Here is a 13,338-nt window from a genome sequence, read left to right as displayed (position 1 = left end):
CCCCAGGCATCAAGATGATGTAAATAGGGACGGCGAGGCGAAAACAGGAAAATATGAAAAGGTCCAGGCTCGGGTCGAATTTGTCTTGGGCCACGAGCTTTAAAAGGGAGAACGAAATCATGATTGTATTTATTCCACACTTTTTTAATCTTGTTCTCTTTTGGTTGTAAAAGAAATTGTTTACGGCAAGTTGCATAAATATCAATCAACTTCGTACAATATCAAAAGTACCAAAAGTACATCACTTCTCCCCCCTCCCCCCCCATCTTGCTATTAATTAGAAGACATTCTACTTCCACTATCGAGTGGAACAACGAAAGCAGAGCACCACGCCGGAAAGGAGGCAAAAGGGAACAATTTCTCAAAAAACCAACCTCAAATCATCTTCAAAATACAAAATGACATCGAAATCCTCCCGTCCCGATTCTCACTCCCAACATGCTCTCGCCACCACCATCAACACCAAGATACGCTCCTCATCCCGCACTTCGAATCCCGAGCAAGAGTCGAAGCAACGCCACTCGCCCACAGCCACATCTCCGAGCACCTCAAGATGGCAGCCGAAGGTCAATCGGACGCAGAGCTTGAACGAGCAGGATATGAAGCACCAGTTGCAGCAGCGGTTGACGGGGCTGGAGAAAGACAGGGAGAGCGGCTTTACGGAGATTGAGAGGGGGGCAAGGAGGGACAAGGAAGGGGCTGTGGAAGGAGAAGGGGGAAGGGGACGGGCTTGATGGATGAGACTGTGAGCTTGGGGGATATAGGCTCTGGGCCTTGCGATAGATGGTGAATGAATGAAACGAATTGAATGAAGGCGGCAATTTGCTGGACACACACATGCGGGAGGGCGTCTGGGTATTTCTGTTGCGAAATTGCGCTACCAATTGGCATCATCGGATGGACTATCAGATCCCCAGGGATAGTGAAATAAGGAGGTCACTGTTAGTTAAATATGCGGGTTGTTGTGGCGTTCAGCACTGTTCGTGGTTAAATATCTATATAAAATGTGAAATCGGCGGCGGTGTTGGCGGGGGTTTGGTTCTGATAACCAGCTTAAGCAGAGGAAGTTTATATCTGACAAAGTAGGGGAAAAAGGAATGTATATAGTTATTCTCCACTCATTGTGCTATCCTATCGCAATATTTTTGTATGATAAAAAGCAAGATCCTCACTCGAAGCATCCGGATAGCTGATCTGATATTCCTATCTGCTCTGTTCCCGGTTTCTCTCCAGCTTCCGTGACGCCAACGAAATATTTAAATCAACAGCTTTTCGTCACCCAACTCCTTTTTCCTCCAACCAACAACGAACACCCCTCGCCGCTGTAGCTGTGAGGTTCAACGGCTTTGCATTTCTGAGTCAACAAAAATCGCTGTACTCCTTCACCCCCTCTCTTTTTTGTATCCAAAAATCTAACCGGCTTTAACCTGCCTGTCTGTTCGCTCCGCACCCCAATGAGGTGGTCAAGCCCTCCTGGAATCTGTGGTTCTGCGCTTTTGAGGGGATCTCATCCGGTTTGACCACTTCCCCGGTGCGGCAAACAACAACAACAACAACAACTGTGATAGACCGAGGCGTAGATGAAAGATGGATCGCGCAAGGAAGAGTACGTTGTTAACTATTCAGAAATCAACCGCATCTTCTTCTACTGTTGATACTAATTTTTTTACCCGTTGTGCAGGAGAGCTGCGCGACCTAAATGCACGGGCATGGGCTAGGGAGACGGGTATGTTCAAACTGCCACCCTCAGACCCCCGCAAACCCCCGTCCTATTATTATAACTCTCGATCCCGAGAGTATGACAAAGATCTAATGTTCGGGCTAAAACAAAGATTAATAATATTTGCGTTCATATAGGTATCTTCCCGGTCAACAAATCTCTTGACTCCGCTTTGAAGAAAAACACAGCCTTTATCAAACGTCTCCGAACCGGTATTACCGCTGCCGCCCTCCCTACTTTCCTTGCCGATATCCGCACCCTATCATTGCACAAGTATCTATCCGAGATCATATCCGCTGCCTACGAAGGATTTTGCAAACTTAAGACCCCCGGAGAAATCGCCGCGGCTGTGGAAATCGCCAGCGCCCTGCACCAGCGGTTTGGTCCCGATGAGTTCACCAAGCAGCTGGGATGGCTGTTGGGTCGCGGCCTGACAACACCGGATAAGGCACAGTTGAAGGCATGGACGCAAGATGTGCGTGAGCGGGAGGAGAAGGAGCGGCTGAGCAGGCAACGAGTTCTGTTGCGTATCGTGACCGAGTTATGGCTTGTGGGGTTTCTGCGAAGCTTGGATGACGTAGAAAGACCGGATGATCTGGGTACAAAGGGCCATGATGGTGCGGGTGCTATTGGCGGTGGCAAGGGTTCTTCTCCTTCTGATGGGGTTGCGAAATCTAAACCAGCTCAAGCTACCGCGAAGGCTGACCAGGATAAGGAGGCGGAGCCGTTTCCGCTGGAGGTTCTGAAAGACCTTTTGGGACATGACCGCGAGCATGTCAATTTACCACTGGCGGTTTTGTTTGCGAGGACGTATAGCTGGGATATCTTGGGGAGCAAGGGGATGGAGGGAGGCAGGAAGAATGTGGAGGCAGATGGCGCGACTACGGAGTCTCCAATCAAAGATGGGCCGGAGATTGGATCTGGCGACGATGAACCTAATGCTGAATCAACGGGAGACGATCCACCGCTAGCATCTGAGAAGCTTCAGCTCCGGTTTAGAAATATCCTTAATCGGTATCTGGAGGATGTTAAAGCCCATGTTGTCAGCGATCAAAAAGGCCTGGCAACACAAAGTCGCAAAAACGCAGAGGCATATGTGAAGAGTGGTGAGATATTCGAAGATCGACAATCTAATTTTGAGAAGCAGTCAAAGGCGCACGAAAAGCTCGTCTCGAATACTCAGGCCCTTTGCGAAATTCTCGGGTCCGATATGCCAGATCTAATGGAGAAAGAGACGGGTGATTCCACACTGGGTGGTGGCAGTATAGGCCTCGTAAAGACCGGAGAATACTTACGTGGACAAGGTGAAGGCCCTGGGATCTGGGAAGACGAAGAGGAACGTCGATTTTATGAGAATTTGGTGGATCTAAAGGGTAAAGTCCCAGCTGTTCTACTAGAGGATGGAAAAAAGAAAAAGCCTGATGGAGATGATCAAGTAAAAAAGAAGGCTGATGGCGAAGCTACAAATGGTGTGCCAGCGGACCAGCTTGGCAAAGGGGATGCCACAAAACCGGCCCTGACTGCCTCAGAAGCTGCCAATACTCAAGAAGTTGATGATCAGTCTGCCTCTATGGTTAACAAAACCGTTGGTGCTCAAGTTGATGCGTTGTTGGCAAAACTACCGGAACTCCAAACTAAGGATTCGGTTGATCAGCTAGCGCTGGAATTCTGCTTTCTCAACTCGAAAGCGTCTCGGAACCGGCTGGTAAAGGCAATCCAGGAGGCGCCCAAAGGCCGCACTGATCTGCTTCCTCTTTATGCCCGCCTAGTTGCTACCCTTGGCCAGTATCTACCTGATATCCCACAGGGCCTTATCAGCTATCTTGACGAAGAATTCCGGAGTCTCCAACGGCGCAGACAAAAGGAATTTCTAGGTCAGGTCCGCACCAGCAATATTCGATATCTAGCTGAACTGACAAAATTTGGTGTTGTCCCCGAACATGTCATTTTCCACTGCTTCAAAGTCAGTCTCGACGACTTCTCTCGGATGAATATTGAGATCATTGGCAATCTCCTGGAGAATTGTGGTCGATACCTGCTCCGAAATCCAGAAACCTCCCCACGGATGGCATCTTTCCTGGAGACTCTTGGTCGAAAGAAAGCAGCACAGCATCTTGGCCAGCAAGAGCGCATGATTATTGAGAATGCGATGTACTACGTCGATCCTCCGCAGCGACCCGCTATCCAGCAAAAGGAGCGCACTCCGATGGAACTTTATATCAGGAAACTACTCTACCTTGATATGAATAAACGGAACTACCCTAGGATTTTGAAATGTATCCGGAAACTTCACTGGGAGGAGCAAGAGGTGAGATTTAAGGTGAACTTTTAACATTTTTTTGTTGACAATGTATTGACAAATCTAGGTCGTCCATATTCTTGAGCGAATATTTAGCAAGCCTGGGAAGGTGAAGTACAGCAATATTCATATCCTGGCAATTCTTGTCAGCGCCCTCTACCGATACCATCAGGATTTTGTCATTGGAATTGTAGACAACATACTCGAGAACATTACTCTAGGGTTGGAGCAAAATGACTTTAAATTCAATCAGAGACGGATCGCTGAGGTTAAGTATCTGGGGGAGTTATACAATTACAAAATAGTCGACTCACCACTCATTTTCGATACGCTTTATCGAATCGTTACGTTCGGGCATGGTACGTACATACATACCTTACTTAGCACACCCGCCAAGCGAATTGCTGACGTGAATATTAGAGGGAGGTATTCCGGCTCCAGGGAAGATTAATCCTCTTGATATGCCTGATGATTTCTTCCGAATCCGATTGGTGTGCACTCTCCTTGACACTTGCGGAGTATGTTTCGATCGGGGATCGGCGAAGAAAAAGCTTGATTTCTTCTTGACCTTTCTTCAGGTAATATCCTCTAGAAATGGCAGGTTTGTTTTGGACGTGACAGCTAATACACAGTCACAGTACTACCTGTTTACGAAAGACCCAGTGCCCATGGACGTGGATTTCCTCGTCCAGGATACTTATGCTTTGACCCGTCCCCAGTGGAAGATTGCCACTGATCTTGCTGAAGCTACCCGCCTTTTTAGTGAAGCCGTAGCACAGAATTACAAAATAGAGGAGTCCACCCAAGAAGCGGACAAAGCTCCTGAGCCAGATCCGGATGGAGAGAGTTCATCTTCTGACGACGGCTTTGAAGACGATGCAATCCCAGATGCGGACGAAGACAAGGATGACGTAAACTCATCTAGCGACGAAGTCGAGGAGGTATGCATCTTAGAATTTTTTCTTTCCTGCAGTGACAAAAATGCAAAATATCTAATATCTGTGCTTTAGACCGTTCGTGGCCCAGATCAGGATCACGATTCCGAATCTGAAGAGGAACAAATCTTCGTTACTCGCCAGGAAGAGCAGCTTGATCCCGAAGCAGAAGCTGAATTTGATCGAGAATTTGAGAAAATGATGGCGGAAAGTTTGCAATCCCGCAAATTCGAGCGCAAAGCAATGTTTGATGTACCCCTGCCAATGAGACGCACTCCACACAATCCGTCATCGGGTGCAGAAGAGAACGGCGAATCCAGTCAGCATACGCCGAATACAATGGCATTTTCCTTAATGACGAAACGAGGAAACCGACAACAGGTCTGTCTTTTTTTGATTTCCTATCTATCCTCTTATGCTATGCTCGTTTAAAAAAAAAAAAAAAAAAAAAATCATTCCCGACTCTGGCACAGAGTCTTCTAACCAATTTTAATTTAATTTTTGTATAGACACGCACGATCGACCTACCCTCCGACTCCAGTTTTGCCGTGGCGATGAAAACCCAACAACAGGCGGAGCGCGAAGAGCAGCAGCGCATCAAGAACTTGGTGCTAAATTATGACTTAAGAGACGACAATGAACCCAATGATGGTGAATTCAATACTTCCTCCTTTTCCTGCCCTAAGAACCCACTACTGGAGGAGAACCCCAATGCTAAAGGAATAATGCGTAAAAAAAAAGGCCCAGAGAAACGTTCCCATCGAGACACGCGGACCGCAGATAAATCGAGCTCTAATCGTAGCGGGTTCCGTTCCCGCAAGTTGCAACTTAGCGATGTTGACTGGTATGATGAAAATTAAAGATTTCTTTCACAACTTTTATTTCACCGACTGTCGTGTCCTTCTTCCCATGCATGTGTAGCCAGTTGTGTGTGGTCGTGGCAACCCACCACACCTCCAGACTACTACTACATATTGCCACATTTGGCCCAGGAAAGAAGGCTGCTTGGACCACCCCTGCTGCAAGAAAAGATATACGCGCTAACTTCTGGCTTTGTCGAAATTCCACTTTTTGTATCCTACAGGACTTGAGAAATGTAAACAAAAAACGAATGAAAGCCAAACATACCCGCCTCAAGGCAAAATAAAAAAATACGGGATATATTGTCAGCACATATATCCAGAAACCTCAATTTGCGGCCCCATGTCTACCTTCTGGGTCGCCGTCGAACCCCTCGCCTGAGAGAATTGAAAAGCTGAACGACACCAAGAAAGAAACAAGAAGATATTATACCAATTGAAACGCTGTAGTACAGGAAATGACGAATAGGGCAGATGGAGAAGCGCCATGGGCTCCGGACCAGATCGCTCCATATAATAGCACTTGATGGGAGGAGTACATCCCAGTACGATTCCATCTCCCGATTCGCACGAAGAGAGCCAGCAGCCCCGACCCCCTGACCATCTAAACGCCTCCCTGCCTCAAACCATACTACTTTGCTGTTCGTAGTTTCCCCTGAATCTGTCCACACATGGCAAAAAATGAGACAGAAATGAAATCGAGAAATTAAAAAAAATAAAAAAAAAGTACAAAATTTTTTTAAAGAAAACGTAAAAAAGAAAATAAATACAAAATCACAACCCTCCGTTTATGGTTCTACTATGCGTGTCCCCCTTAGGAGAAAATGCAGGGGGGAAAGTCTTTTTTTTTTCGGAGTGAGAGAAAAAGGGAAACCGAATCGCGCAATCCTCCCCTTTCTGCTTTCACATTTCCTCTCTGGCTTTCCTTTCTTTGGGAAACGACATGTGCATGCACCACGCCTCCCCGCTGTCCTTCGCATACCTATTTTACTTGCTTCGACTTGGCGGGATGTGAATAGTTACAAGAGGTCGGGAATTTTAATTTATTCGACGATTGAAACGAAGAAGAAATGAAAGTTTTTAATCCAAAAAAAATAAAATAAAATAAAATATTTTTTGCCTATGTACGTATGTATGTACAGATCTATATTTGATATTGTTGCCTGGTGCCTTGTTGAAGATAATTTATTTCAATGCCTCTTTTGACTGGAAAGAAAGCTGTGGACGGACGACTTTCTTCTTCGCCAGGTGGGTGGAGGGAAAGGAAGGGGAAGGATAATGTTCATTCATTCACGGCTTGTGCAATTTGTGTCTGGTCTATATAAGGCCATCCATCTATCGCGTTTTTTGAGAACAAGAAAAGAAGAAAAGAAAACCGGGAATCTATAACTATACATAAAAAAAAAAAAAAAAAAATCCCTGCCAGGATTTTATCTATACCTCACGATCCCCCGCCGCATGCCACACCATCATTCATTCACCCACGCCGCCAACTCCAACGTAAACAACACCGGCGCCTCCCCCGGCACCTCCACCTCCACAACGTCACTGCGCACATGATTGCTCGTACTAACCTGGCCGCCAAACTGCGTTTTCCAGTCAGTGATGTCCCATTCGAGGCCGCGGGTGGTTATCACGGCGGGGCCGGCGATGGGGATTATGCCAACGTTTTCGGCGAAGGGCATTGTTGTTGTTGTTGGCGCTGGTGATGACGCTGGCGCCGGTGTTGGTGATGTACCCATCAAGGAGCCGCCTGGTGTATGGATTCTATTACAGCCGCGGTGGAGGAGGAAGGAGATGCTTTGTTCGGAGATTAGGTAGAGGTGGTTTTGGTTTCGGTTGTGGGGCGGAGCGGAGGATGAGGATGAGGATGAAGGTGAAGCTGACGAGATGCATAGGTGATTGATGAGCGAAAAGGCCTGATCTACTCGTCCGCCCAGCCCGCCTAGGAGGAGGACGTTGATATCTAAATCATGATTGTCTGCTTCTGCGGGTGGCGCCGTTCGGTCCCCGTTGCTTCTGGATGCGGCGAGGCTCTGCGTACGCGAGCGCAGATAGCGCAGGCATTTCGTGACGTCTGTAGAATATTGATCCGGGTTGTGGATGACGGGGACGTGCAGGTCCTCATAGTGTTTACGGACCTCTGGAAGAATGGAGTCCAGATCCCCAACTATTGCATCGGGGAGCTGGTTGTCGGTGTGTTAGAAAGGAACACTCTTGAATGGTCTTTTTATTGTTGCACTTTTCTTTTCTTTTCTTTTCTTTTCTTTTAATATATATATTTAATTTGTTCCTACAACTGCGCAATTTGGGGGTTTGAATATATGTATCTACCTCCGTTGATTCCTTGCCTGATGTTCGCATAAGATTGTACAAGTGATTGGCCCCGCCATCTGCACATATTGTGAAACGTGCTGGGTTGGTTCCAGAGAATCAGTTTTGTCCAATCGATTAATATATATTGACGAGAAACTCACCATGCTTGTTGAGGACTCTGTATGCATGTTGGTTGATTGGCTGGTTGAGAACAATGAGGGCGAACGGGGAAGACGGCGGGGCAACAGTATTGAAAAACTGTGCCGGATACCAGTCCATCCAGCCTATTATCGGACAAATGAGTCCAGGCAAATAATACCCAGGTAGTTAGCACATGTACCGTAGCGGAAAGGGATCAGTCTTGCATATTTTCTGCCTCTGCAGCTGTACCACGGATGCCCTATCTTAGAATATTCCGTGTCGTTGCACGCCCGCGGCGGAAAGTAATTCCGGTAGAGGGCTGGCTTTCCATGTGACCTTCTAGGACCCTGTCAGCGGGCGCCTCGTGACGCCAAGGCTGCCAAGACTCCCACCTGAAAGGGGCTGCAGATTCAGCCCAATCGAGCGAGACGACGATACGTTGCCCGATCGGGCCAAGCGCGGGCTCTCGACGTGCGGGCCTAGTAATCCCTTGGTAATCCTGATACGCAGCAGCCAGCGGAACATGCTTTTCCCGGACCACGTTCCCATACCAGGGGCGTATCAGTTGGTACGGCGCTGTCGCAGGGCGCCCGAAACGGCATAGTCAGGGAGAACGACTAATACCGCCGTATGTGCGCGTACTGGCACACGCCAGCACAGGACCGCCCATACGGACGGAGAACGGGCCATACCAACCATGGCCGCCGACCCCTTTCTGTGTTTCTCTTCGTTTCTTCCTCCCTTCCTCCTCCAACTCTCTCGCCTTCGCCAGCGCCTGTAGGAGATATCCCTGCCTCCTCTTCCTCCTCCTTTTCTTCTGCTTCTTCTCTTCTTCTCCTTCTCTTCTGTCTCTTCTTGCTATTTCTTCTAAATCCGTACTCTTAACTCAACTCTTGGTGAAGGCCTTCCCACAACCTTCGCTCCCAATTGAGTCCTACGTTGCCCGTCCACCTTCGTTCAGTCGTCCGTTCCTTATTTTATTTTATATAAAGAGAGAATATCATTCTTCATTCGTCCTGTCTAGACAGCTCTCTGAGCTTGTACCTCCCACCTCTTTTGTTGCATTCTCCATCCCGTATCCATTGGGCCGAAAAAAAAAAAAATCTCTAGGTAAGGCAGTGAAACCCCATGTTTCCCCCCTGTTGTTCGATCTTCTTTTGTTTTAAGTTTGTTCCCATTCCACCCTGAATTGGCACTGGACTCTGAATTATTTCCGAAATATTTCGATGATTTGAAGAGAGAAGAAAGTACGGGGTGCTGCCGTGACAACGTCGCGGCCATACACACATACATTGCCCCTTGCTCCCTCCGCTACGTATCTCAAGGACTACAAACTGACATACAACTGTTTTTTCTATGCCAGACATCTTCCTTTTCGCTTTTTCCGAATCCAATTCCTCCTTTCCGCCGTTGAACCTTATACAAGATGGGTAAGCTCCGATTTATTAGCTACTTCTGTCCAGCATCATACCAGAGAAGAGCATCGCCCCCCGTGTCCCTGGTTCTCTGGACACTCGTCAATTCCGTTCTCCCTGTGTCGTGCTACTGTTTTCATTATTCCCTGATATCTACAACTGGACAATAGAACCTATTATATAGGCATGGGCCATTTAAAGTTTCGCGTTGTTTCCAGCAGGAGTTGCCAGCACTACAGCCATTGCGCCACTGGAGCCTTGAATACCCCCAATCTCCATGCATCTTCTCTCGCAATTTTCCCCATAACTACAATCTGAACGTGGTGAATTTTACTGCAAACAATACTGACAAGCTGAATAATTAATACAGCTCAAGGCGCTAACGGTATTCCGGCGCCCACACGACCCTCTCCAGCTGCTGGCAGTGCTCCCGCAAAATCGCCATATGTCGAACGGAGCAACCCCATGGGTCAGGGTGCTGCCCAAACGGTCACCTCCAAGGACCCCAAGGCCGCTGCCCAGGCTGCTAGTGACATGAGGAACGTCGTCCGCCGCAAGTTGACCGGTTATGTTGGATTCGCAAACCTCCCAAACCAATGGCACCGTAAAAGTGTTCGCAAGGGTTTCAACTTCAATGTGATGGTTGTCGGTATGTATATTTCCGTCTGCATCTGCACGTGATTCTTCGTATCTATGCTAAAACGACTATTTAGGTGAATCTGGCTTGGGAAAGTCTACTCTTGTCAATACTTTGTTCAACACTTCTCTGTATCCTCCAAAGGAACGCAAGGGCCCTAGCCTGGATATTATTCCAAAAACCGTTGCCATCGAGTCTATCAGCGCCGATATTGAGGAAAACGGCGTTCGTCTCCGTCTGACTGTGGTTGATACACCTGGTTTCGGTGACTTTGTCAACAACGATGACTCTTGGCGTCCAATTGTTGAGAACATCGAACAGCGCTTCGACGCTTACCTCGAGGCCGAGAATAAGGTTAACCGCATGAATATTGTGGACAATCGCGTCCATGCTTGCGTCTACTTCATCCAGCCAACAGGCCACTCGCTGAAGCCGCTTGACATTGAGGTAATGCGCCGATTGCATACCAAGGTCAATCTGATCCCTGTCATTGCTAAGGCGGATACCCTCACCGATGAGGAAATTGCTCTTTTCAAGCAAAGGGTACGTATTTACAAACCTCCCTTAAGTTCAGGCCACCCTTGAACAAAATATCGTACATAAATATGGAAAATTCTGACACGCGACAGATTCTGGCCGATATCCAACATCATTCCATCCAAATCTTCGAGGGACCCCGATACGAGCTTGATGATGAAGAGACCATCGCCGAGAACCAAGAAATCATGTCCAAAGTTCCTTTTGCTGTTGTTGGAGCGAACTCGGAGGTCACCAGCAGTGAGGGCCGCAAGGTCAGAGGTCGTCGTTATCCGTGGGGTGTCATCGAGGTTGACAACGAGGAACATTGCGATTTCGTCAAATTGCGCCAGATGCTCATCCGTACTCATATGGAAGAACTCAAGGAACACACGAATAATGCCCTGTACGAGAACTACCGATCTGACAAACTCACACAGATGGGTGTTGCGCAGGACCCAAGTGTATTCAAGGAGGTCAACCCTGCAGTCAAGCAGGAAGAAGAACGCACCTTGCACGAGCAGAAGCTCGCAAAGATGGAGGTCGAGATGAAGATGGTTTTCCAACAAAAGGTGCAAGAGAAGGAAAGCAAGCTCAAGCAGAGCGAAGACGAGCTTTTCGCGCGACATCGCGAGATGAAAGAACAATTAGAGCGACAACGCGCAGAATTGGAAGAAAAGAAGTCTCGTCTCGAAAGTGGAAGACCTCTCGAGGACAAGATAAAGAGAAAGGGTTTCTCGCTCCGTTAAGAGTCAACCCATGGCTGATATGCACTCTGGACATCATGGGATGTCGACCTATGACATGCGGACAACCTCTGTTTGATTTCTTGTTCTTCTTTGAGTTCCTCTCCCTTCTGCTCATGGTTCCAGCGCTCTCTCTAATACCTCTTTTCGTTCTCTTTCCTCTCCTTTCCTTTCATTAAGAGTAATTCGGCTCTCTTACACATTCTTTTGCTTTTTTTTCTTCCCTTTCTCTTTCCCTTTCTCCTCTTTCATTTATACCTTTTGCTCTCTATCTCACTTCTGTAATGACTTCGACCCATTTTTCCCCCCTCTACTTATTGTTCTTTTCTCTTGAGCCGTTCCCTCCCTCCTTCGTTTTGTTTTTCCCTTGTTTATTTTCTTGCTTGCTTGTTTGCTTACTTGCTACTGAGTCTCTCGAACCAATAAAACGGAGAAAACCAAATTTGTACCAAACTTAATAATCTATCTATTCACTAGTTTCAAGAAAGCCTTTTTTCCTTCCTTTCTTTCTTTTCTCATAGGAGGATTTGAGAGGGCGGTTGAAGGAGTCTGCAAGCACGGTTTTTCCCCAACATTCAAAACACGAAAAGGGTATGCTCCTACGCAGATGGTGGGGATATATGAGTGGGCGGGAGTATTAAAATTGTGGCTTTTCTTTTCTTTTCTGCTTCTGCTTCTTCTACTTCTTTCTAATACTCAGCCTTTTAACTTCCTCTTCCCCTTCAACCATGTCGTGTATCCCAATCCTATCAGACCTTTTTTGTTTTTTTCAAGAGTGTATTACCTAGTTGTTTTTTTCCCCTCCCTTACCCCCTCCCCCCCGCCATTTCCCTCCCAACACCAAAAATATAAAAACAATACAAAAAATAAACCCTTCATACGCTGGTGTATTTTCTTTCTTTTTTTAATTCTGGTTAAAGGACAATAAGAGCGTGTTTGTCAAACCCCCTCCATTTCCATTACCCTTTTAAGTTATACAGTTATATCTCCTTTATCCATTCATCTTCTCGAAGTGAAAAAAAAAAAAAAAAAAAAAAAAAAATCCCCTGCTCCTTCGTCATAATTCCATTCTCTTCGTGTCCCTCACTAGATTTTTCCTTTCGGAACAGGTGGGATGGGTGGTGATGTAGTACATAGTGATGGGTAATTGCGTAGCGGGGTATGCAGTTCCTCCTGATAACGAGCTGGAAAGCGCTAACAGCAATGGCCAATGCATGTTGCATGCGTTATCTGTGCCTGGTTGGATAATGTAGGGCGGTTAATGCCATTGTTTTACTTTGGGAGAGGGAGGGATGTTTGTTGCCATTGAGTGTACACGGGGCAAAGAGAGGAAGGAAGAAAGAAAAGAAGACTTTGTTTAAAAAAAGGGGGGTGGGTTGAGGTCCTTCTTGCTCTTTCTTTCTGTATTATTCCTTTCTTTGTCCACTGGTGTCCTAGCCGCTACTTTCCGTATCTCGCGAAATGAATGATACATGGAAGTCGAGGAATGGGTAGGTATCCAGGGTAAACTCGATAACACCCCCGTCCATTGTTCTCCGCTGGAAGCCCAAAAAAAAAGAAAATGAATAAAGCCATCGCCTGCATTTCTTAGTTTCTCATCGTCTCCTTTGCTAAAGGGAACGAGGAAGAGAAGAAGGTTCGTCGTTTTGTTATTACCTGCTGCTTTATTTCCTTTACATTATATGATGGATGCTGTTGTCATAAGTCACAACATATCTTGTATACTTCGAAGGAGGTAGGGGGAAGGCCGGAG

The 13,338-nt window shown here is 47.0% G+C and overlaps 4 protein-coding genes across 4 annotated transcripts; 3 read left to right on the top strand and 1 right to left on the bottom strand.

The window, feature by feature from the left end:
* Positions 1-398: 398 nt before the first annotated feature.
* HCBG_01034 (uncharacterized protein) lies at positions 399-734 on the top strand (the record flags this gene model as incomplete). The annotated part of the gene is made up of 1 exon (XM_045428084.1): positions 399-734. One exon carries the CDS (start codon positions 399-401, stop codon positions 732-734), a length of 336 nt encoding a protein of 111 aa, XP_045292059.1.
* Positions 735-1,587: 853 nt separating this feature from the next.
* Positions 1,588-5,814, top strand: HCBG_01033 (nonsense-mediated mRNA decay protein; the record flags this gene model as incomplete). The annotated part of the gene is made up of 7 exons (XM_045428083.1): positions 1,588-1,606; positions 1,858-4,028; positions 4,087-4,378; positions 4,440-4,537; positions 4,658-4,960; positions 5,030-5,335; positions 5,464-5,814. The coding sequence occupies 7 exons, from the start codon at positions 1,588-1,590 to the stop codon at positions 5,812-5,814; spliced, it is 3,540 nt and encodes a 1,179-aa protein (XP_045292058.1).
* Positions 5,815-7,283: 1,469 nt separating this feature from the next.
* HCBG_01032 (thiamine diphosphokinase) lies at positions 7,284-8,409 on the bottom strand (the record flags this gene model as incomplete). The annotated part of the gene is made up of 3 exons (XM_045428082.1): positions 7,284-8,000; positions 8,149-8,228; positions 8,292-8,409. 3 exons carry the CDS (start codon positions 8,407-8,409, stop codon positions 7,284-7,286), a joined length of 915 nt encoding a protein of 304 aa, XP_045292057.1.
* A 1,288-nt stretch (positions 8,410-9,697) lies between these two features.
* HCBG_01031 (septin) lies at positions 9,698-12,069 on the top strand (the record flags this gene model as incomplete). The annotated part of the gene is made up of 4 exons (XM_045428081.1): positions 9,698-9,701; positions 10,057-10,335; positions 10,400-10,866; positions 10,953-12,069. The coding sequence occupies 4 exons, from the start codon at positions 9,698-9,700 to the stop codon at positions 11,586-11,588; spliced, it is 1,386 nt and encodes a 461-aa protein (XP_045292056.1).
* Between the last annotated feature and the right edge of the window lie 1,269 nt (positions 12,070-13,338).

This window comes from Histoplasma capsulatum, assembly GCF_000150115.1.
Source record: "Histoplasma capsulatum G186AR genomic scaffold supercont2.1, whole genome shotgun sequence".
NCBI lineage: Eukaryota > Fungi > Ascomycota > Eurotiomycetes > Onygenales > Ajellomycetaceae > Histoplasma > Histoplasma capsulatum.
The sequence above is the reverse complement of the archived record's forward strand: the minus strand, read 5'-3'. Positions and strand labels throughout refer to the sequence as shown.